Source organism: Hylobates moloch, unplaced genomic scaffold (assembly GCF_009828535.3).
Source record: "Hylobates moloch isolate HMO894 unplaced genomic scaffold, HMol_V3 SCAFFOLD_3, whole genome shotgun sequence".
NCBI lineage: Eukaryota > Metazoa > Chordata > Mammalia > Primates > Hylobatidae > Hylobates > Hylobates moloch.
In genome coordinates this window covers 91,331,951-91,356,352 of record NW_026652278.1, presented here as the reverse complement: position 1 = coordinate 91,356,352, position 24,402 = coordinate 91,331,951, and the positions used below count along the sequence as shown (strand labels likewise).

At 37.7% G+C, this 24,402-nt stretch overlaps 1 protein-coding gene across 21 annotated transcripts in view; it reads right to left on the bottom strand.

The window, feature by feature from the left end:
- PARD3 (par-3 family cell polarity regulator) overlaps positions 1-24,402 on the bottom strand; it is a 716,537-nt gene that overhangs the window by 245,105 nt on the left and 447,030 nt on the right. For 13 of the 21 annotated variants that reach the window (XM_032143706.2, XM_032143696.2, XM_032143715.2 and 10 more), the window contains 3 exons: positions 23,513-23,551; positions 9,578-9,766; positions 8,652-8,822 (listed from right to left, as the gene is read on the bottom strand). In XM_032143706.2, coding sequence (XP_031999597.1) covers positions 8,652-8,822; positions 9,578-9,766; positions 23,513-23,551 — 399 coding nt within the window. The remainder of the gene's footprint in view (positions 1-8,651; positions 8,823-9,577; positions 9,767-23,512; positions 23,552-24,402) is intronic. The other 8 variants (XM_058436553.1, XM_032143743.2, XM_032143730.2 and 5 more) reach the window with 1 other exon arrangement.

Here is a 24,402-nt window from a genome sequence, read left to right as displayed (position 1 = left end):
CACGACGCAGACTGTGAGGTTCACCACAAGGACTGGTATCTCATGATGCTTTGGGGTTAGACAGACAGGGAGGGCCAATGTGGGGGAGTGGGCAGGAGGTCAGCACCACACAGCACAGTGAGAGAGAAGGCGCTCCTCTCATACATGAAACCACAACTGTCGCACTTCCTTCAGCTGAACAAATTATTATTTCTGTTAGAAGCTATCATCTGTTTAATATAAATGAGATATTTAATGAAGTTCCGAATTGTAGACTTATCTCTCCCAGTTTGATAAGCACTGGGGAGATTTAATGCATTGAAGGGTCAACACAATTACAATTGGAGGCACGTCAAACTGCAGGAGAATAATAAACTTGCAGCTCTAGTGAATTAGGCTCAATAAGGTTTAAATTGTGAAATGAGGATTTGTTTTATTAGGTTTTTTTTTTTAAATTGTAGATTACAACTGACAGCTTTACTGAAAAGTAAATTAAATATTCAAGGTCTCTGATGTAAAGAAATAAAAGAACAGTTTCTAAAAAAATGTAATGTCTAAATTCCAAGAGACTCTGGGAAAGTAAAAGAAAAAAAAAGCTAATAAAAAGAATATCCTATACCAGTAAGAACAAGCATGGTTTTTAAATTAACACACACACTAAAAAGTATACCTACATAAAGATTTGCTATACAAGACTCTATAAACAAATTCCTGCTTACCATATAACAATTTATCAAAAGACAGACAACATATCCTCAAGCTCGCCTGAAAAATGTATTTAATTGAACTGTATAATGCTGCAATTTTCTACATGATAAAACCTTTATAAAACCTCTTGAGAAATCCCTAAATATCCCAAAAGGCTATTTTAAAATTTTATAAAGCCAAATAAAAATTCCATTAAAAAGTAGTACATGCAGGTTTTCTAGAGAAAAACAGTAAGAAAAAAAAAAACAGTTCAGAAAAAAACCAAGCACTTGAACATTTTCATAGGAAAGATTCTCCACCTCCCCTACCTCTCTACCCATGTTTAATTTACATCTCAAAAGACAGATTTAAATGAAGACATCAATAGTTGACTACATAAATATTTAACAGAAGATACAATGGCTTTTAATTTCTTTTAAAAAAACTGGGGTTACAGTTTTGTTTTAAATCTTTTGATGATTTTTTGTTGTTGCAAGAACACCAGCTTAGGAAATAGAAATGTGTCACAGGGGGCACCAGCGGCACTGAGGAAGAGAGGTAACCTCAGTGGTCCTGGAGAATGGCCGGCCTCTGCTCCCCCGGCTGTTCTCACGCCCTTGCAGGCTCCTTATATTAAAACCTTATTAAAATTAAGCTTTGGTTGGGTGTAGTGGCTCACGCCTGTAATCCCAGCACTTTGGAAGGCCGATGCAGGTGGATCACGAGGTCAGGAGTTCAAGACCAGCCTGACCAATATGGTGAAACACTGAATATACTAAAAATACAAAAATTAGCCAGGCGTGGTGGCGGGGCACCTGTAATCTCAGCTACTTGGGAGGCTGAGGCAGAGAATTGCTTGAACCCAGGAGACAGAGGTTGCAGTGAGCCGAGATCACGCCACTGCACTCCAGCCTGGGCAACAGAGAGAGACTCCATCTTGGTGGGTGGCGGGGGGGGGGGGGGGGGCGGGAATTAAGCTTCATTAGAAGAAGAAACTAAAGTAAGCACAACTGCGATTTTCATTTTGTTGTCTATTTGTGGTTTAATGTGCAAAAATTTTCTTGACTCCAACTAAATACAGTCCCCTGTAGTAGTGGCTGTTTAGCCCCTCAGTTCCATCCCAAGGAAAGTCTTTCTACCTATTAAAGAACAAAAACAGCTTTAGGTTGCAGCAAGATAACTCACACTCGTAGGAGTGTAAAGTGATACAGTCTTTTGCTACAGTAACTTGGAAATATATTACCACAGGGCAAAAAAAATCTTATTTTTAACTCTTTGAACAGGCCTTTATTTCATGTTGTGGTCACTATCCCAAAGGAAATAATAAGCTAAGTGAATAATGAAAATTCATGTGAATTTATCTGTGAGGTTTAATAAAATCTCCGTTTGTTGTGAGTATGCATTAGCAAGTCAAATAGTGTCTTTCACTTAAAGAAAATGTATCCCACCATCTCCACTACAAACACTGAAAAGTTCGTATTGGAATGGCCTTAACCCCCTTCAACAAACCTAAAACTGGATTCTCACTGGTGATTGGCAAGATATTATTCAATATTTCAGGGGTTTTTTTTTTTAGCATATTGTATTTTATCCCCAACGCCTAGCGTAGAGCAGGCACTGGTGGAATAATTAGATTAATAAATTCATTCCTAAAAGTGAGTGAGTCATATTTTCCTTAAAACACACTACATTATGTGGAAATAGGCTGTTAAAAACAAGGACACGGAATAATGTTGAAATTAAAAGACATTTAACCTAGATTACAAATATACATTCTGGAAAATATTAGCTTCCAGAGGACAGGTGAACATAAAGCAACTAATGAAAAGACAGATTTTAGTTTTGGAGGAGAGTGAAGGAAGATTTAGAGTACAGTTCCACATTCTCTTTTCAAACAGGACCACATTTATTTTCCTTCACATCCCCATGAGGGCAATGGCAAGAATCAGAAATGTGAGGTGGGCTCCTCAAGTCAGCACGTGGCAGAACCAGAATTTCACCGATTACATCAGATTGTAAAGCCCATGCTTTTATTGTACACTACTTCCCAACGCAACTGGGATATAAAGTGCCTGAACAACACAATCGCAGTCAATTAGATCCACTCACCTGTGTAAGAGAAACAGATATTTTGCTTCTAAATTACTTTGCCACCTATGTTGGCCTTGCAGCCATTAAAGCAAATCATTTGACCTCTTTGCGTTTATTTCTTAATACAGAAAAAGAACAGATTCATAAATGATACCTTAGGCCCCTTTCCTATTCTAATACACCTTTCTCATTCTAAGAGGATTAAGCCTAGAGAAATAACTCATTTTAAAGAAGTCCTTGATGACTAAATCCCCCAATATGAGGTCTAAGACAGAAAGCTCACCTGGCGATACTCTCTACTGGCACTAAGAAAAAGCTTTACATAAAATCACTTCTAACATGGATATAATAAAATGCCTGGAAGCTATGTTAAATTACAGTAATTTCTACAAATATTAATGTCCTTAAAATATTTAAAAATCAGCATAATTCTCATATAGAGGCTATTTTCAACACTCAAGGAATGATGCCTGGCATTTACTTCCATTCCCCTCCAGTCTCGTTTAAAAGTCTTCAACAAATGTGTCCTTTGGGGTAAGTGAAAACAATTTTTCTCTTCTTATTTTGTGTATTCCAAAACTGAAACAATGGAAAAGAACGCCGGGACTCAGTTTTTCTCTCAAAAAGTGAAACCATCCTTTAAGGGCTTTAAACAATGGGAAGCCATCTCTTTTTCTTTGAAGAAAGAAAAAAGAAAACAAACAATGATTGCTTATACAATGTTTTTAAGTGTAGTTAGGTAAAACCATTAGATCTATGGAAAGAAGGAAAGCAAAGGAAATAAAAATTACTGACACCAAAATCATTGTGTTTGACTTGCCTGAGGGTGACTTTGGAATTTCAGTTTCTAATACTAACAAGACCTCTTTTTCTTTAAAAAAAAAAAAAAAAGCCAGATGGTAGCGGGTGCCTGCAGTCCCTGGCTAACACGGTGAAACCCCGTCTCTACTAAAAAATACAAAAAATTAGCTGGGTGTAGTGGCGGGCACCTGTAGTCCCAGCTACTCGGGAGGCTGAGGCAGGAGAATAGCGTGAACCCAGGAGGTGGAGCTTGCAGTGAGCAGAGATTGCGCCACCGCACTCCAGCCTGAGTGACCCAGCGAGACTCTGTCTCAAAAAAAAAAAAAAAAAAAAAAGCCAGACTCTCCAGGGTTGCTCTTCGTCATTCAGCCTGTGCTGATGTGTCAGGCCTGGGTTGGATACCAGCAAAAGACACATAGGAAAGTGGTAGATGGACCAAGCCCTGGCAGTCTCAGAATCCACAATTCCAGCAAAAGAAAATCAAAGAGGAAACCACGATAGTGTGACAGCTGCTGGGTGAAGGGGAGTACACAGGGCTATGAAAATACTTTGGAAGAGAAAATGGAAAATGAAAGACTGTGTAAGTCTTTGCTAGGATGAGGGGCAGATAGACTCAAGTGGAAGACCTAGAGGTGCAAAAGAGCATCCCATGTCTGAGAAATTACCAGAAACACTGAGTAGCTACAGCAGAGGTGCTGCAGGGGCTGTGGGGCACCGATGACAATCAGGCATGTCCCAGTGGGCCCCATGATGGAGACTGGTTGATCCTGGAGATGTGGAAAGCCTCTGAAGGGATTTCAGCAGGGACTGACATGATCAATGTGTTTTGTAAAAAAATTTGCCTGACTGCAGTGCAGAGAATGGATTGAGGGAGATAGCCTGATTGCAGAGAAACCCCTCAGGGAGCTGCAGCAGTGAGCCTGGTGAGAGGAAGAGGTCTGAACTCAGGCAGTGGGAGAGGGGAGAGAGGGGAGCGGCTGAAGGAAGAGAGATTCTAGGCCAGGTGCAGTGGCTCACAGGTGTAATTCCAGCACTTTAGGAAGCTGAGGCCAAAGGATTACTTGAGCCCAGGAGTTTAAAACCAACCTGGGCAACATAGTGAGATCCCATCTTTAAAGAAAAAATTAGTTGGGTGTGGTGGTGCATGCCTGTGGTCTCAGCTACTAGGGAGACAGGTGGCAGGATTGCTCGAGCATGGGAAGTCGAGGCTACAGTGAGCTGAGACTACACCACTGCACTCTAGCCTAGGGGACAGAGCCAGAGAGCAAGACTCTGTCTCCAAAAAAGGAAAAGAGGGAAATTCTAGAGGTAGAAGCAACAGGCAACAGGCATAATGACAGCATTTGAGAGGTCAAGGGTGACCCCAGATCTCTGCCTTCTACAATAGAAAGAATGTGGTGCCTTGTGAATTAGGTGCCCATAAGACATGCCAGGAAATATTTCCCTAGGCAGGTGGACAGAGGGATCTGGTGCCAGAGTGGAGTTGTGAGCTGGAAAGAGGATGATGGTATTCATCCTAACAAGTGGTTTCAGGCGGCAAGGGAGTAGAGATCAGCTAGGGAGCATGAGCAGAGTAAAAATAAACAGACCTGGTGGGGCGCAGTGGCTCACGCCTGTAATCCCAGCACTTTGGGAGGCCAATGTGGGCAGATCACAAGGTCAGGAGTTTGAGACCAGCCTGACCAACATGGTGAAACCTCATCTCTACCAAAAATACAAAAAATTAGCTGGGCATGGCGCACACCTGTAATCTCAGCTACTCAGGAGGCTGAGGCTGGAGAATCGCTTGAACCCGGGAGGCGGAGGTTGCAGTGAGCTGAGATCGCGCCACTGCACTCCAGCCTGGGGCGACAGAGCGACACTCCATCTCAAAAAAAAAAAAAAAAAAACAGACAGCAGACCCAGAGGAACTTTGAGAGACAGGAACAATGAAAGAACAGGCAAAAAAGAGGAACCCTTAGAGAAGACCCAGAGTACAGTAGCAGAAAACTAGAGAGAGTAGATAGGAGACACTCCGAGAATGAGATCGTGCCTGCAGATTCCTGAAAGGCTAAGCAAAATAGGCTAAGAAATAGCTACCAGAGAATGTCTCCAATGTGCCCTGTTGGGACTAATGTTAGGGAAATACAGGGCTTTACCATAATACCTAGTGAAGGGGGCTGACAAATAAATTTAAAGAAAACATATTGGACCAGGTGAGGTGGCTCATGCCTGAAATCTCAGCACTTTGGCAGGCTGAGGACAGGAGTTGGAGAACAGCCTGGACAACATAGCAAGACCCTCTCTCTACAAAAATGAAAAATAAAGAAGACATATTAAGATAATACACAGCACTTCCATGTATAAGAGAAAGAAAAATGTGACAAAGAACAAAAGATTTTCTTTTACACAATCTCACCTTCTCTAACTAGAAATTAAATATGCAAACCTTGGATGTAAAGATGAGATAGCAAAATACAGTTTTCTGATTGGCAAAGATTGGACTATACAGCTGATTAAAAGACCTAGAAAGAAAACTCAGCACATTATTTTGGCTTGAGATTTGTTCTGGACAGCATGATGCCCTATGCTTATATCAATATTTACTGTAACATAATTTACACATACCCTCCCAGTGTGCAAAGGAGAAAGTTTTCCAAAGGTAATGCATAAGTACAACAGCAGAAAAATCATGTCTTATGCCTTACTGGAAGCTGAATTGACATGTTCTGTCTTCATGTAATTCTTTAGTTAAACCCTATCAGTACAAAAGGGTTCTTGCTAGTATTACAAAGATAGCACAGCACTCATAAGATTTTTTTGATATAATTGCTTTATAAACTTACGCTGTCCTAAGAAACAGTAATAACCAGCAATGTATGAAAATGATACCATAAGGAATATTGAATATTGCATCTATTACTGTCTATTGCAGCTGTTTCCTTACTTAAATCGTATTCATTCACAAAAATTCATATGGAGAAGTGAATAAGACACAGAGATATTTCAGGGTGATTCCAATTTCATGTCTCTTACAGGACAAGAGGGAATAAAATCAGTGCTTTTATCAAAACATTTTCAGGCTGGTACACGTTTACTTTGTCACTGTTTGGGGGGAACAACAGGGAATAATCTGAATCAGATAAAAACAGAACACTGATCTTCAGTTCATTTCTGCATTTCAAGTCCTCCTATAGCATTCAATGTTTTCTGTGATGGAAAACGTTGAGAAGGTGTTAAAAATTTTAATTGGTCTCTAAAAGACTAAGGTGATATGTTGTCCAGTAGAATGCATGCCATCTGTCTTATTCACTGCTATGTCCTCAGGATCTAACACATTTTCTGATACACATAAGATGCTCAATAAATACCTGTGGAATGAAAACTGTCCTGTGGAATGGGAAAGTATTCAGGTGGCCAAAAGAAAAAGGCCTAAAAGAGAATGGTATGTTTTGTAAACTTACAGTTGAGACATTTTTATATAGTGCTTTGTGGGACTTAAGTTAAAAGATCAGCTAATGATTTTGCAATGAGTAAAAACTATTATTCAATCAGTCCAGGAGGGAGGGAAGAGAGAAAAAAATATCAGTCCAGTATCCTACTGGAGGGATTAGCTTTTATATTTACCTTACATAAATTAATGTTTTTATGTCCCACTCTTCTCCATTCTGAGATTTTTTAGTTAAGGTTATGTTGTTCTCTTGATATCAAAATTCATTTTGTTGATTACTGTTAACTCATTCTACATTTGGCAAACAAAAATAACAAAATAATTCAGTGGTCAGTGATCTTTCAGAATATGTCACCTCTACATTGACTACTAACTGAGCTCGAGAGTGTATTTTCTTGGTAAAATATGCTTGTATCATAGGTTCAGATGAGTGGTCACTGCAACCTGAAGTTTGCTTTATATGTTTATTAAACAGAAGTTTAAAAATTAAGAAAAACACTTAAACAATTTAGGTAAAATTTCCAGTTTGTATTATTTGCTAATCATTTTATCTTAGTTGATCTTAAAATGTGGGAATCTGAACATTGATTTAAGAAAAACTTCACATTTTCAACAGCTCATTTTGCACATGGGCAAGTCTGACTTATTTTCTATAGATGGCACATAATTTATAATGAATCCAGGAAATTTAGCTTTTTTCAAGCTCCAATATTATCAAGTCTACATATAATTTATTTTTAACTTTCAAATGTCCTATTATACAACAAAGTATGTTTCTATACAGCAAAGTATATTTTTCCATATTTGGGAAAATAGATGATCCTACCCTTCAAGAGAGGATGCCCCGTGTCCTCCTCACTCCTAATTCCAAACTGCAACATACATTTAGAAGAAGCAGAGTATAATACAATACAGATCACTGAAAAAGGAGGCATTCAAAGAGAACAGACTCAATCCCTTAGAGAAAGAGAAAATGGGGACTGAAGAGAAGGAGGTATACGCTATTGATAATCTCACAAGAGAACACCATCATCTAAGAAAGCCAGACCGTGGGCCGGGTGCTATGGCGCATGCCTGTAATCCCAGGACTTTGGCAGACTGAGGCAGGAGGATCACTTGAGCCCAGAAGATGGAGGCTGCAGTGAGCTGTGACCACAACACTGAACTCCTGTGTGGTCAACACAGTGAGATCCTGTCTCAAAAAAAAAAAAAAAGAAAGGACAGGGAAAGAAAGACTGTTCCCTACTAGGGGCTTTGTAAGAGGCATCCCATTTTAGATAAACAAATGAATAAGCAACTGTTTCTCTGCATGATTCACCTCCCAGGTATAACTCTGCCAACTAGAAGAGAAACTGTTGGCTCTGAGAAGGAAGATGTGACACAGATTTCAAAAAAAAAAATCAGCTAAAGGGGCTTTTGAGATCCCAGTGTTTCCTGCTGAGTTGGCAACAGGAGTATTAATATCCACTTAGGAATATGTTGATCACAAGAATTAAGAACACAAATCACAATCCACCTACAAAATAATAAAACTACAATAAGCAAAGATAATTTACGGTCTTTTGATGTAAGGTCCTGGAATCTAATACCCTTTGCCTAAAATTAGGACAGAAATGTCGTTTTTTTTACAATTTAAGATGCTAGCGCATTTTGCATTTCTTACCTCATTGCACTTGCTTATTCTCCTTGCAACAATAAGCTGGATCATTCCTCGTTTATTGCCTTCAGTAGACATAGACCTTCTTAGGGTTTCCATGGCATCTTGGTTTGTCTTGCCCAACAGGGATTCTCCATTTACTGCTATCAGTTGATCATTCACCCGAAGCCTTCCATCCTGGGAAGAAAACAGGTAAAAATAAGTGCTATTAAATAGACTGCTGTAAAAGAAGTAGCTTTTCCTTTAGTTAATAAATAAAATAAAAACAAAGCAAAAAAAAAAAAGTGGGGAGCTTTAATCCTAATGGATTATGCCCAATTGAACACTGGCATAATAACGTCTAAGCAGCTATTGTAGCCTGTGTCTATTTCAATCATTTATACATTTGTAAATCAAGTCATTATCATAATCTGTTTACCAAAATAGCATACTAATTCAAAGTACACAAAGTGATTACTTTCTTGCTTCCAGAAACACCCATAGAGGTTATTTAGAAACCAAGACATGTAAAAGCTCAAGGCTATTAGACAGTTGCAGAGAACTGTCCCCTTAACAAATGGCCAGGAAATTTTCTCTAGGCTGAGAAATAGAGTAAGTGACCCACAAACAAGGGAGGGGAGGGGAAAGATTAAAGTCTACTATACGCCCATTCTGTGCCAGGACCTATGCCAAGTCTTCGCACAGATTAACTTCATTTAACTAGCATGCCAATGGGTTGTATGTTCTGTGAGAGAAAAAATGAAGGGTTGAAGTTATGGACTCCATCCCCACATGACACATCACTGAGATATCTCCTAGTTGTTTGATTGTGAATGTGGGTACTATGAAGAAATGAGAAAACTTCTGTTAACTGTATATGTTTTCAAAATAGGAACAGGGTTGAAATTAAAATTTTTATTAATAGGCATACGCATGGTAAAGTTGACACTCACTTTAGATGCTGCTCCTCCATTAATAATGGACTTGACAAAGATTCCCAAATCTGCGTGGTTCTCTTTTGACCGGTTACCTTTGACACTGACACCAAGGCCGGCAGATCCTGAATCATTAAGTGGGACTTCAAACGTCAGAAATTCCCTGGTGCCATCAGGTGTGAGAACAATATCCTCATCTTCTGCTTTCTAATAGGGAACAAAATTGCACAGCACATTATATTCCAATGTTTCTTTCTCAAAGTCATTTTTAAAGACTGCTAATGAGCAGTTCCTTAATCACAAGAGGCAAAATATTTCCACCAAGGTTCCAGAGCAAGATTCATGAAAACACTACATCTGCACCCACTCCAGAAGATTCCTGGAACCAGCTGTTAATATTTTTATGTAGCAATTATTCAATATTGAACAAAACTTAAATCAGATTTGAGAAAGATAGAGGGAAAATGTAGTGGAAGGACTAAAGACTAGTAGATTTCTAGAGTTCGGGATTTTTTTGGTCTAATTATATATTCTAAACGACAAGAAAAACAGTAACAACAGGAGTAAAAATAAATAAATATAATTCATTTATCTCCCTTTTTATGAGGAAATTCTGAAGCTATCAATATATTTAATGTTCACTAATGGTGTTTATTCACAAAAAAATAACAAATCCTGATCATACAAAATCAGCAGGAAAAAGGTATCTGGGTTCAGACAGCCTCTAAAGAATTCTAACGTCAACATCTGTGAGACAAAGTAGAGATATACAACATCACAGAAAACTTTTCCACAATATTGTAGCATACATAATATAGCTGGTAAATATTATTCAGGTAATCTTGTTTAATTAGTCATATATCAAGATTTAACTTCATAGTCACCAAGTATAGAAGACAAGGAAGACTTTTAAAATAAAAAACATTTAGTAGATACAAATTATTGTTCACCTCCCTTAAAACAGAGGAAGAAATGAAAGCTTAATGTAGAACTGAATAAAATGCATTAAGATGACAGTCTATCATTAAGAAAGGCTACACTCAAGAAGAGGAAGCACTCAGCCTTCTGAGCTCCTCCTCCTCAGCAATCCCCATGACCAAGATTTCCACCATCTCTATACTGGTCATGTCCAAATCAGTAAGGCCAGGACTCTTGTTCAAGCACAAACTCTTGCTCCAACCACAGAACAGACATGTGGCACAGGCTCTTCATGTAAAAACTGAATGGCACATCTAGTCCTACAACCTATTTCTCCTCCTGTTTTCCCACGTTGGAAATATTTCTCCAGCATCTGTTTAGTCATTCAAGCTTGACTTATCAAATTATAATTGAAGAATAAGAAATATAATGGTACATAGATATGTAGGAATATATACTTTAAACAGATTGTGCTTTTACAGAATGTTCAATAACACAAAAAAAGTAGGTGACTGCATCCTACCAAATTTTTGAAATGTCCTAATAAGAATAAAAATCAACCCAAGGAATTTGGAATTCAAGGAAATTTGGAATGCAAGGAATTTGGGGCATAAACATGCAATCTCAGTTGTCTCAATTAGATAAAATACATTTTGAGAGTACACTATCTTTAAGTGAATTTTTTAGATCATCATAAAATAAACAATATGCTATTTATAAATCTTTAGACCCACAGTAATGTGATGTTTCTAATTTACAAATATGTAAAGTTAACATTTTATGGTGGGACATCTTTGTGCTATCTCAAAGGATGGCCTGATAGTTTTTAAAGACAAGGAACACTTCAATTACAATAAACTTGCTAATGGGTTAAAAAAAATTAAAACTTATGTAAAGAAGAACTCAAAATAAGAACCTGAAAAAATACAGGGTAATAGTCATGTTAACTATGCAAAGTAAATACATTTATGATCGAAGTCCAAATAAAGCCTTAAGCCTGCTCATTATAAAAACTAGATTTAAAATATTCCCAGGCTGGGCGCGGTGGCTCACGCCTGTAATCCCAGCACTTTGGGAGGCCGAGGCAGGCGGATCATGAGGTCAGGAGATGAAGACCATCTTGGCTAACATGGTGAAACCCTGTCGCTACTAAAAATACAAAAAATTAGCCGGGCGTGGTGGCAGGTGCCTGTAGTCCCAGCTACTCGTGAGGCTGAGGCAGGAGAATGGTGTGAACCCAAGAGGTGGAGCTTGCAGTGAGCGGAGACCACTGCACTGCACTCCAGCCTGGGCAACAGAGCAAGACTCTGTCTCATAACAAAAAAATAATAATAATAAAAAAATAAAATATTCCCAGAGAACAATTTTAGCTCAAATAAAACCAATGTATTATGGGCAAAAAAAGATCAAATACATCAAATACTTTGATACAAAAGTATCTTTATATACATGCTTTGCACTATAAACATGAATATTCAATACACTTTTTATTTTGGTCTATGTGGCTCAAAACAAGTGTTTTGTTGTTTGTTTTTTTGAGACAGTCTCACTCTGTCACCCAAGCTGGAATGCAGTGGTATAATCACCACTCACTACACCTTTGACCTCCCCAGGCACAGGTGATCCTCCGACTGCAGCCTCCAGAGTAGCTGGGACTACAGGCGCATGTCATCAAACCAGGCAAATTTTTGTATTTCTTTAGAGATGGGGTTTCACCATGTTGGCCAGGCTGGTTTCAGACTCCTGGGCTCAAGCAATCCGCCCACTTTGGCTTCCCAAAGTATTGGGCTTACGTACCCAGCCCCTTGAAACATTTACAGAGTACAAAATAATGACTGTGTGTGAATGAACTGCACTACCTCAATATAAAATGTTACACGAATATAAAGTACGATAAATTTTGATGTTTAAAATACAAAACAACATCAACACACACCATAGTTCCCCTTGACTTTAAATTTGGAGGTTACTGAAATAAAAAATTATTCTGTTAATCAGTACTTATAAGCCTGGAAAAGCTACATTTGAAAAAAAGGAAAACAAGAATATTCTTTCTATGGACACATCTAAGTCTCATCATTCACTATGCTTACTTGCTTCAACTCTGGAAGGTTCTTAATTGTTACTTTCTGATTTGAATCTTCAGTTGTCTTTTTAGTGTTTACTGAGTTTTACATTTCCATAACATTTTACCAAGGCTTACAATTCTCATATTTTTCCTACTTGAAAGATCAGGATAAGGAGCTGACTGCATATATGAAGAAAAATTTTAATCAAGTTGCAATATTTTCTGACTGCCGAACTCTGAACCTGTGTTAAAAAAGAGCATATTCTCCAGGGGATAGTTTCATTTATTATAACAACTGCAGAATGGGAATAATCTTTTTCAGCTTTCTTATCAAGTCTTAAGTCATTATTATCATTAAGAACATTGACGTGAAACATTGCACGTTTCACATGATATTCTGTTATTAATTCATTTGGCTTTTGACATAGACAGAAATTAATGCCAGCTTTTAGAACTTAGTTCTCTGGCAGAAAAATGTTTTTTAAAAATTTTGCTCTTCAAAAATCATTTGAAATGCTATATTACTGAGAACGTTCATAAAGTCAGACAGTATAGGTATCTCTATATTCTGATGTAAAGTAGAAACTTTCTATCATCTTGTTATTCTATCCAGATTCTGCACCTTAACACTGTTTCTCGAATTAAGATCTTTCTACAGAAACGCAAAAAAATGTTTTTTCTTTAACTCGCTCCTCATGTCATCTGTGCACAGTCATGTCACTCAAGCACACCTCCCTCACGCACATACATGCATGTATACCTCAAGTGATTGTTTTCAGCAATAAGGCCTGTCAGTTCTTCCTTTGTCCATTTCTCCATTACCATTTGTTGTCTTTAAATGCCCAGAACAAAAGGGCACCTTTGCTAAGGAACCTGCTGAATGGGTATTGTGAAAGCTACTTACTATCCCACCCTCCAGAGAACAGCAGAAAAGATGTACATTTCTATCTGCAGTGAGACAAAGAATCATAAGTGGGCACCATCATGGCCCCTTTTTCCTTCTTCCCCAAATAACAGTCCAAAAAACTGAGAATAGAGCTGGCCTATAGGCCTGAATCCACAGTTAATCTGCAGGAAAGCTGTTATCTATAAAAAAGGAAATAAGAGTTGATTGTGTCAAGCAGCAGAAAAACAATCATGGGAAGGGTAATCTCTGAGCTGCAACAAACGAAAATTTGGATGAGAATGTACAAAATATTGTGAAGAGAGGCAAAAGAAACATGGTCTGTGCACAAATGGTAGAAGACCATAAAATTATAGGAGTGAGTTCAATAGCCGATTTTCAGCTTTGTAACAAAATATGTGAATCAGCAAAAGTTTTATCACTCTCTCAAGATCTGCCCTTATCTACAGAATTATCTTTTTTTTTTTTTTAAGACAGGGTCTTGCTCTGTCATCCAGGCTGGAGTGCAGTGGCATGATCATAGCTCTCCACAACCTTGAACTCCTGGACTCAAGCGATTCTCCTGCCCTCAGCCTCCCAAGTAGCTAGCTGGGACCCCAGGGCACACCACCAAGCCTGACTAACTTCTTCTCTTTTTTGTAGAGACAGGGTCTTGCTATGTTGCCCATGCTGGTCTCAAACTCCTGGGCTCAAGCAATCCTCCCACCTCGGCCTCCCAATATGCTGGGATTATAGGCAAGAGCCACCATGCCCAGCTGAGTTATTAGCAAATAGCTAGTAAATTAATGCACAAATCCCTAGTAAATTAATAACAAAAAGATAAGCAGTCTGCATCAAACAGGAAAAGGATGTAAACAAGCCATTCACTGAAGAAAGATGAGCGAACCAATAAATAAACCTCCAAGTACAAGGTTCAATCTTACTCGCAAATCAATCAAAGGTTATCAAATTGCTCCATATATTTTCTTTAAATTAATGATATCCAACAAATACTGCTATGCCACAGAACATTAAAAAATAAATAAAAATAATGATATTTAATACTGTAGAAGGTGTGGTGAAACGGGCATGTTCTTGCACTGCTGGTGAATGTAAAAAAATGGTACAATATTTATGGAAACCAATTTGACAATGCTTATCTAAACCTTCTACAATTTGCCTTTTTCTTAAGCTAGAAATATCACTTTTAGTGATATGGCCCACAAAAATAGTTATGATCATGTACCAAGATTTAACTGTGAGGATATTGTTTTAATTACGATAGCTAAAAATTGACATGTATGACAGTAAGTTAGGAAAATTAAGATATATCTACACAATGGAATGCCATTCAGCTAATAAAGTGTCTTAGCAAAATATTATGTAAGACAAGAAAGTATTCGTGACTAAGAAATTGAGTTTTACCCTTTGGGCTTTCATAACTTCCAGTACACCCATCAAAAACCTCCACAACATATTTTTATGAATTAATGTCTGCCTTCAAAGATCACTAGAAGCTTCTCAAGGTAGGAATTTATGTCAGTCTTCACTCGTGCCTGGGGCATGACATTTATTAACAATAATAGGATATGTGGCTGGGACATGATACATATTAAATAGGTAGACAAGAACATCTTTTTATTTATTTATTTTTTCTGAGATGGAGTCTCGCTCTGTTGCCCAGGCTGAAGTGCAGTGGTATGATCTTAACTCACCGCAATCTCGCTTCCCAGGTTCAAGCAATTGTCCTGCCTCAGCCTCCCAAGCAGTTGGGACTAAAGGCGTGTGCCACTACACCTGGCTAATTTTTATATTTTTAGTAGAGACAGAGTTTCGCCATGTTGGTCAGGCTGGTCTCAAACTCCTGACCTCAGGTGACCCACCAGCCTTGGCCTCCCAAAGTGCTGGGATGACGGGCATGAGCCACCACGCCAGACCAAGAAAATCATTTAAAAAAATATATTATCTTTGGCCAGGCTCACAGACAGAAATATAAAATATATATATATATATATATAAATGATACTGAAGTCACAGAATTACAAGTGATTTTAATTTTCTTCTACACATGACTGAATTTTCTACAGTTGATATGCATTATCTTTACAATACAAAAAATCCATTGTATACCATTTCTTTAATTCTGCTTCCTCAAAAAGCACTGCATGAGGGAGGGGAAATTAGTAGAGGGTTATGCAGATGGTCCACAACTTACAATGTTTCGACTTAATGATTTTTCCACTTTTGATGGTGCCCATGAAACCATTCTGTTGTTCACTTTCAGTGCAGTATCCCAGAAATTAGATACGATATTCAACACTTTATTGTAAAATAACTTTGTGTTAATTATTTTGCCCAAATGAAGGCTAAGGTAAACCTTCTGAGCACATGAGGTAGGCTAGGCTGGGTTACAGCGTTGTAGATTAGGAGAATAACTGCATTTTCATCGTAACAATATTTTCAACATACAGTGGGTTTACTGACAAATTTATGGGGAAGTAACCCCATCATAAATTGAGGGGCACCTGTATATGATGGGCAGGGGCTGCTGCTGGGGACAAAGATGGGCTATGAATGAGCACCTTAGGACAGCTCTGAAAAAACAACCATGCCATGACAGCAGACCATCATAGCGTCATGGAGAACAGAAATTTTCATAGACATTAGAGAGAGAATATACTTATTAAACAAACAGAGATTAAATAATATGCAGGTAGGTATCTGAGACAATATGAACAACCATTTATATTTTTAACTAACAGAAGGATCTTTTAAATGGAGAAATTATCATGGTTCTTAAATTTTTCTTAAATTTAAGAACCATGATAAACCTCTTAATAAAAGAATAACCCTCCAATCAGACTCCAAAATTTCCTTAAGTTCCCCATTTTAATTTATCCCATATGTGAGATGAACATTTCTGTATGTTATTTGTGCTGATATTATAAAGTTCATTATTCTTATAAGTAAAGTTCAGATGTCATATCTGGCTTTATAATGCTCTTTTCTATTTCGAATGGTAGATGCCAAATACATTTTGAAAGACTTTTAAATTTTTTGCTTGGTAAAATAATGCTGAGGAAAAAATGTTTTGCACAATTATTAATCTCTAATGTTAACCCCCAAAATACTCACCCAATCAAAGAAACATCAGACAAACTCAAATTGAGGGACATTCTCAAAGTAATCTGCCCCTTCGAAAATTAAAAATTTGCTTGGAGTAATTTGTTCTTGAGAAAATATTAACAAACATAATAGGTTAAAGGAGATTAACGAGCCATGAGAACTAAGTGTCATACATGATCCTGAATTGGAAACAGGACCAAATTCTATTCATACTTGTAATTCATTCATTCTCTCATTCATTTATGATATAAAGAACATTAATTGGGACAACTGATAATACAATCAATTTAATCATTTTCGTAACTATAACACAGTTACATAAGAAAATGTCCTCCTTCTGGCCAGGCGCAGTGGCTCACGCCTGTAATCCCAGCACTTTGGGAGGCCGAGGCGGGCAGATCACAAGGTCAGGAGATCAAGACCATCATGGCCAACATGGTGAAACCCCATCTCTGCTAAAAATACAAAAATTAGCTGTGTGTGTTGGCACGTGCCTGTAATCCCAGCTACTCGGCAGGCTGAGGCAGGAGAATCACTTGAACCAGGGAGGCAGAGATTGCAGTGATGCGAGATAGCACCACTGCACTCCAGCCTGAGCAACAGAATGAGATTCTGTCTTAAAAAAAAAAAAAAGAAAAAGAAAAAAGAACGAAAATGTCCTCCTTCTTAGGATAGATACACTCAAGTACTTAGGGATAAAGCGAAAATATGTCTATAATTAGTCACAAAAATATTATATGGGGGCCAGACACAGTGGCTCACGCCTGTAACCCCAGCACTTTGGGAGGCCGAGGCAGGAGGATCACTTGAGGTCAGGAGTTCGAGACCAGCCTGGCCAACAGGGTGAAACCCCGTTTCTACTAAAAATACAAAAATTCAAAAATTAGCCAGGTGTGGTGGCGGGCGCCTGTAATCCCAGCTACATGGGAGGCTGAGGCGGGAGAACTGCTTGAACCCAGGAGGCGGAGGTTGCAGTGAGCTGAGATCACGCCACTGCACTCCAGGTTGGGCAACAGAATAAGAATCTTTCCCAAAAAAAATAAAAAATATTATATGGGGGAGGGAAAGAGGAAGAATAGGTAGAGGAAGGAAGACGGGGAGGAGGGAAGAAAATTATGTAGCAAATGCGGTAAAATATTAACAATTGGGGAATGTGGATAAAGAATTCTTTGTAGAGTTCTTGGTACTATTCTTGAAACCTTTCTAAAAGTCTAGCAGTTCAGAATAAAAATTACATACAGTAATTAAGCCACAATAGTTTTGCTGTATCTAAAACCATCTTTATTATAACTTAAGACTTCAACAGCAAAAAGATAATATAATAAATCATAAAGATATTATCAATTTTATCACTATGTTGCAAAGGGCTACAATTAAACAAAAACTAAGATGTATTCCCGAAGGGAAAACACACCCAACATTAAAAAATGGCCATCTTAATATAATAATAGTAAGCCATCTCAAATGAATTCCGTAAAAACTGCTGCAGGTATTCACTTCCATAATCATTACCGTTTCTGTAAGATCATGAAAACATCACTCAATTCCAATTTTGGAATAAGATTGTTTTAAAATAAGTCTGAATCAACATTTAAGGCACTAGAAGTGGCACACATTTTATAAAATTTGGTTGTGACAACAGCAACATTTGCTGCTAAAAATCAAACTATTGAGGTCAACATATGATTACTGTATGTCAGTATAAATCTTCAACAAAAATCTAGAGTTTTGTATACTTCCATGTATGTTCTCAAGAATATTAAAATTAATTTGCATTATAGGCCTAAAGAAGTATTTGATGATGAGTTTATCACAAAGAATCTGTACACTTTTGGATTAAGAGGTAATGGCTCACAGATTCACTCCTCTTTGAGGTTCCTCTTCACTTTGTCTGACTCAACTGTTTCCTCAACTTACAGTAGATCAATATGGCAGCCTAGGCAGGGCAAGGTGGCTCACGCCTATAATCCCAGCACTTTGGGAGGCCAAGGTAGACAGATCACTTGAGGTCAAGAGTTCAAGATCAGCCTGGCCAACATTGTGAAACCCCATCTCTACTTAAAAAAAAAAATACAAAAATTAGCCAGGCATGGTGGGGGGGTGCCTGTAATCCCAGCTACTTGGGAGGCTGAGGCAGGAGAATTGCTTAAGCCTGAGCGAGAAGGTTGCAGTGAGCCAAGATCGAGCCACTGCACTCTGGCCTGGGCAACAGAGTGAGACTTGGTCACACACACACATACACACACACACCAACAATATGGCAGCCTACACTAGATCTATTAATATAACTGTTAGCAAAATAAACCTAATAAGGCCCATGCTTAATTCCTAGCTCATTAAATTTCTAATTTGAGACTCTAACCTTTCTGAAGTTAGCCTATCAAGATGGCTTCTGACCTTCAAAAAAGTTCCTAAAGAATCCCCAATGTATCCCTGTGGTTTCTGTAGGGAAAGCCCATTAACACTTTCTAGAATGCATTTTGCATTCTTGAAAGTTAAGCATGTGGCTGGGCGTGGTGGCTCAAACCTGTAATCTCAGCACTTTGGAAGGCCATGGTGGGTGGATCACTGAAGGTCAGTTTGAGACCAGCCTGGCCAACATGGCGAAACCCCGTTTTACTAAAAATACAAACAATTAGCCAGGCTTGGTGGCGCATGCCTGTAATCCCAACTACTCAAAAGGCTGAGGCAAAAGAATCACGTGAACCCAGGAGGCGGAGGCTCCAGTGAGCCGAGATCAGTGAACTTTATTAATAAAGCAAGACAAATGCATTCTACAAATAAAAACGAACAAAGACAAATATGATAAAGAACTACAAAATGGGAGAGAGCACTAGTTCCGGTTAGGGTAAGCCTTATGAGATACGTAGAAGTCAGTAGGATTAGAAGTTGGTGTCCGTATGAACAGGCAAAGAAGGTGAGAGCAGGCTGGGCGTGGTGGCTCACGCCTGTAATCCCAGCATTTTGGGAGGCCAAGGCGGGTGGATCATGAGGTCAGGAGATTGAGACCATCCTGGCTAACACGGTGAAACCCCATCTCTACCAAAAATACAAAAAATTAGCCAGGCGTGGTGGCGGGCACCTGTAGTCCCAGCTACTCAGGAGGCTGAGGCAGGAGAATAGTGTGAACCCAGGGGGTGGAGCTTGCAGTGAGCCAAGATTGCACTATTGTACTCCAGCCTGGGGAGACAGAGCGAGACTCTATCTCCAAAAAAAAAAAAAAAAAAAAAGGGTGAGAGCAGCCCAAGTCAGGAGAAGTATTTGCAAAACTGGTCACTGGGCTGGGAAAGGACAGAAGTGTCCATGCAGTAGTTAATGGAAATCAATGGTACTAAACACGTGTTCTAGGAAAGCCTACGTATCAATCCATGAGCAGTGTTAAAAAAAAAAAAAAAAAAATCAACAAGATCTCTTCCCACTATCTTGACTAATGAGATGGCATCTAACCCTGGATTTCTTTATTACTTTTTTTTTTTTTTTTAAATTCAATGACAGTTTATCAACCTCCAACATGGAACTCATACTGTATTACCTGAAACTATGTATGTAGCTTAGCTTTTTTTTTTTTTCCCTCAACATACCAAGTCATATTAAGGAGAAATAAAATCTGCCCTGCAGATTCTGGTGTCAGACAACCTGAGTTTATGGCTGGCTCCAAGATGTGGAGTGTCCTAAGGTTAATTCTTTGTTCCTCCCCTTTCAATAGGATAATATCACCAACTAAGTCAAGCTTGTCCAACCTGAGACCTGTGGGCCGCATGTGGTCCAGGATGGCTTTGAATGTGGCCCAACACAAATTCCTACCTAAGCTTTCTTAAAACATTATGAGATTTTTGTGATTTATTTATTTATTTATTTATTTATTGGCTTATCTGCTATCGTTAGTGTTAGTGTATTTTATGTGTGGCCCAAGACAATTCTTCTTCCAATGTGTCCCAGGGAAGCTAAGATATTGGACGTGCCTGAACTAAGTCATGGACATTGCAAAGATGAAATAAGATAATCCACATAAAGAGTTTTTTCACACAATAACTGATGAATAAATGCCAGTCATAGATAGGACTGCAATGTTATAAGCAGTGTTAAGCATTAGAGGTGAAAGAAACTGTCTTCTATTTTTTGTAAGCCTGTACAAATCACATATAGTTCCTGACAGAAGTAATATATCTCCTGCAGGAAAAGAAAAAGAATCATAACTGTATGCACGGGTACCATTCCTGTGGTTTAAAGTGGATACACCATGGTTTGCTCCAAAATCAACCCTGAGAAAGCCCAAAATGAAAGTGAGCATTGGACTTGGATTTGTGGTGAAATCATTAGTGCTCCCCTCCTCCCCATTTCTAGGCACTGACAAAATAGATAATCAAAGATTTCACAGACCTAGAACCTAAAACAAGTCATTAAGAAACACTAGTAAAAACAGCAGAAGCCTATCATGGAGTTTTCCTTGAGCAATACTATGTGCCAAGAACTAGCAATATTCAAAAAGCCTAAAACAGATCCTTGGCCATCAAAAGGTAGAAAGGCAGAGACTGTGCCCCTGTCAATTTCTTAAGTTATCATGTTAATATTAAGCCTTTTACAACTCAAAATGATACTGCATACCTGGAGCACAAAGAGAGGCACAGATGTGAGAGCACGCATAAAAAATTAAGAAACAAACAATATTTTAAACTATACTTTTAACTTAGTTTGGGAAACTCATATTAAAAAAAAAAGTCCAAGTGTAACCAGAAGTCAGACACATGTAAAAGTATATATGACTTCCTTTTTTAGGTGACTCCCCATCTCCATGTCATGCTACCATAAACACACAGCTTGTGAACTGAAATGCACCTTGCATTTCTTAACAGAATACCACATCAAAAGATGCTTCTTTCCCTCTGGTGAGTGAGGAGTTCACAGTCGATCATCAGTTTCCTCAACACGACTGACTACATGTTTTTTGTTGTTGTTTATTTTTAACTTTTTGGTAGAGATGAGGTCTCGCTATGTTGCCCAGACTGGTCTTAATCTCCTGGGCTCAAGTGATCCTCCCAAAGTGCTAGGATTACAGGTGTGAGCCACTGCACCTGGCCCTGACTACATGTTTTGAAAGAACATCCCTATCTTTACTACTCAAAGCATCATTTTCCATCTCAGATTGTCTCAGACTTTAATAGATTAGTTTGTGTGCAAAGTCATTGTGTTTTCCAAAATATTCTATGATACTTATCCTAAACCATAAAGGAATAGCTCTTCCCCTAAGGATCACATTGTAAATACTTCCTCCTTTTGCATTTATTCTATAACTATTTCATGGTACAGATACAAAAGGTGTGTGTGTGTGTGTCTGTGTGTATAAATGACTGTGGATCTATTTTGTTTTATAGATCTTTTCCATTTATTTTGAGATATGGTGAGAAAAAGCTAACTTTTCTAAGTAAATGGGCAATTGTTATAAACACTACGTAAACTATCCTTTTAAAGCCACTAATTTGAAGTGCCATCTTTAACATACATGCACATACCAATACACATCATGTCAGTTTCTGTAACCCTTAATCTGTTTAAATGATCTATTTGTTTACCCCTATAACAATGCCATGCTGTTTTAGGTATTGTAGCTTTACATTATACTCTGCCACAATTATTGTCTTTTCAAAGAGTAGTATAAATTGCTATTGTACCCCATTTTATTATTTAGAATCAATTTGTCCAATTTCCCCTTGTCTAACCTACCCCCAACACACAAATATCAGTGTGATTTTGATTAGATATAATTGCCCTATTTATTTTATAAACCAAAAATTAAAGCTAGGAATTGTCTACAACACATACTTATTAATGTGGAATATTCTCAAGGTTGTTTACTGATTTTCCTCCAAGATGTAATTTGTCATCTGTTTTTAGAATTGTGGAATATTTATAGGAGGATCACTTGAGCTCAGGTGGTCAAGGCTGCAGTGAGCCATGAAATATGGTGAGATTCCAGACTCAAAAAAAAAAGAAGGAATATTTGAAAAATAACATTAGTTCAAAGTTGTCTGTTTATAAAGCTGTACAGAAAATGAAACCTTTTTATTATGTTATTTAAATTCTTTATATTCTTACTTTTTTTAGTCAACAATGTAAAAATTTTTGGAAAGGGACATACATACTGACATTACCTACTATGGAAATGACTTTGCTAAATTTTCCATTTACAATAGTTTGAGAATGAATGTTTTTGTGCTATGTTGTTTGATGTAAAAAGGAAAAAAGATCCTGATTGTTAGAATTTCTACCATGTCAATATAAAATGCCCTTTTTACTCCCATATAGCACATCATCACAGAGACTGATAGAGCAATCCTTCCTTTTATTGTGTTAGTTCTGCCTGCTGGAACTAAGCTTACTCTTTTATCCCCAGTCTGTCTCAGGACTTGTTTTCTTAACAGGATGCAACTATGTTTGCATTTTAATGTGAGCTGTGAGTCCTTAACTTTTGTTAAATTATCTCTTTTATAGTTATTCTAACAACTATGCTTAGCCTAATACTGACACATCACTTTAATTTTCCTGTGTATACTTTTTTTTACTGTATTCTCTTAGCCCTCCCTTTTTTTCCATGACTGAATCAAGTTTTTTAACTTTTCTTTCCATTTTGTGGCCACTTATAATTTAGCATTTCACAACTCATGAAATACTTTGCATATATGCCAAACAACTAAGCTTTGGTCCTCATTATGCAAGTGAATAGGAAGTCTCTCTCTTTTTTGCATCTATCTGACCAAAATTAATCACAAAATATACTCCATTTGGGGTGGTAACAATAAGTCACCTTAAAATAAGACCGTTTTGGCATTTAATAAACCCATGTATTAAATATTATGAGCCAGGAAAAGGCAGGACAAGTAACTTCATATTAAATTAGTAAGAAGTTAGTTCCATGTATCTTTCCAACATCTCTGCATCCTTCAAAAGACAAAGCTCTTACCGTTTCTTTTGGAATCTGCATCTGGCTTGGCTCTGCATTCTAGAAGAATTGAAGAAAAACATAAATACAGACTGACCAAAGCCATCTTCAACACATAGGGACACAATGATTTATTTTAAAGAAAATTTTGTTGATTCTTAAAATCCACAAAATATATAAAAGGTAATTATATGATGGCTGATGTAATGCTCTGTCTTCCAACCTTTTGCTGATGTGTGTGTTTATGTGTGTGTTTTAAGAAATTTTTCTAGATATACATTTTTACTTGCTCATTCACAGTACATCATGAATTTATTATCTGGAGGAAAACAAGTCTCACCAAACTGCTTTTCTAATCATGGCACTGTTTCTAATTTTGCTTTAACATTTTCCCAATCAAATCAAAGTTTTAATGTACAGAATCATTTGATAGCTAGACCAGATAATAACAGTTTGAACCACAGTCTGAACCACAGCTTTATACTTTAAAATGTTGCACAGGAAATAAATGTGGTTTTTTTTCATATAATGTTGATTTGCCTTAATTACCTAGGAACTTACAAGGATGATTTATAAAAAAAAAAAGGCACCGATTGATAAAAGTATTTAGATTTAGACACACAGAATTTAAACACAGACACCCCAAACAGAGGAAAATAGTTATGTCTACTGGATTCAAGATTATTTTTAAATGCCCCTTCCCTTTAAATTTTCAGGATTTTATTCTCTTAAATTTTGAAAAGCAGATGCAACATGCATAATAGACTGACGGCCTACTGGCGTACTCCTTAATGAAAAGCTCACAAGCAATAAATTACATAACCAAGAAAAAAAAAAAAAGTAGGTAGCAGAAGGGAAAAACAGAAGCCTGGAAGATCAAAATTGGACAAGAAGAACCTGAATAACCTTAA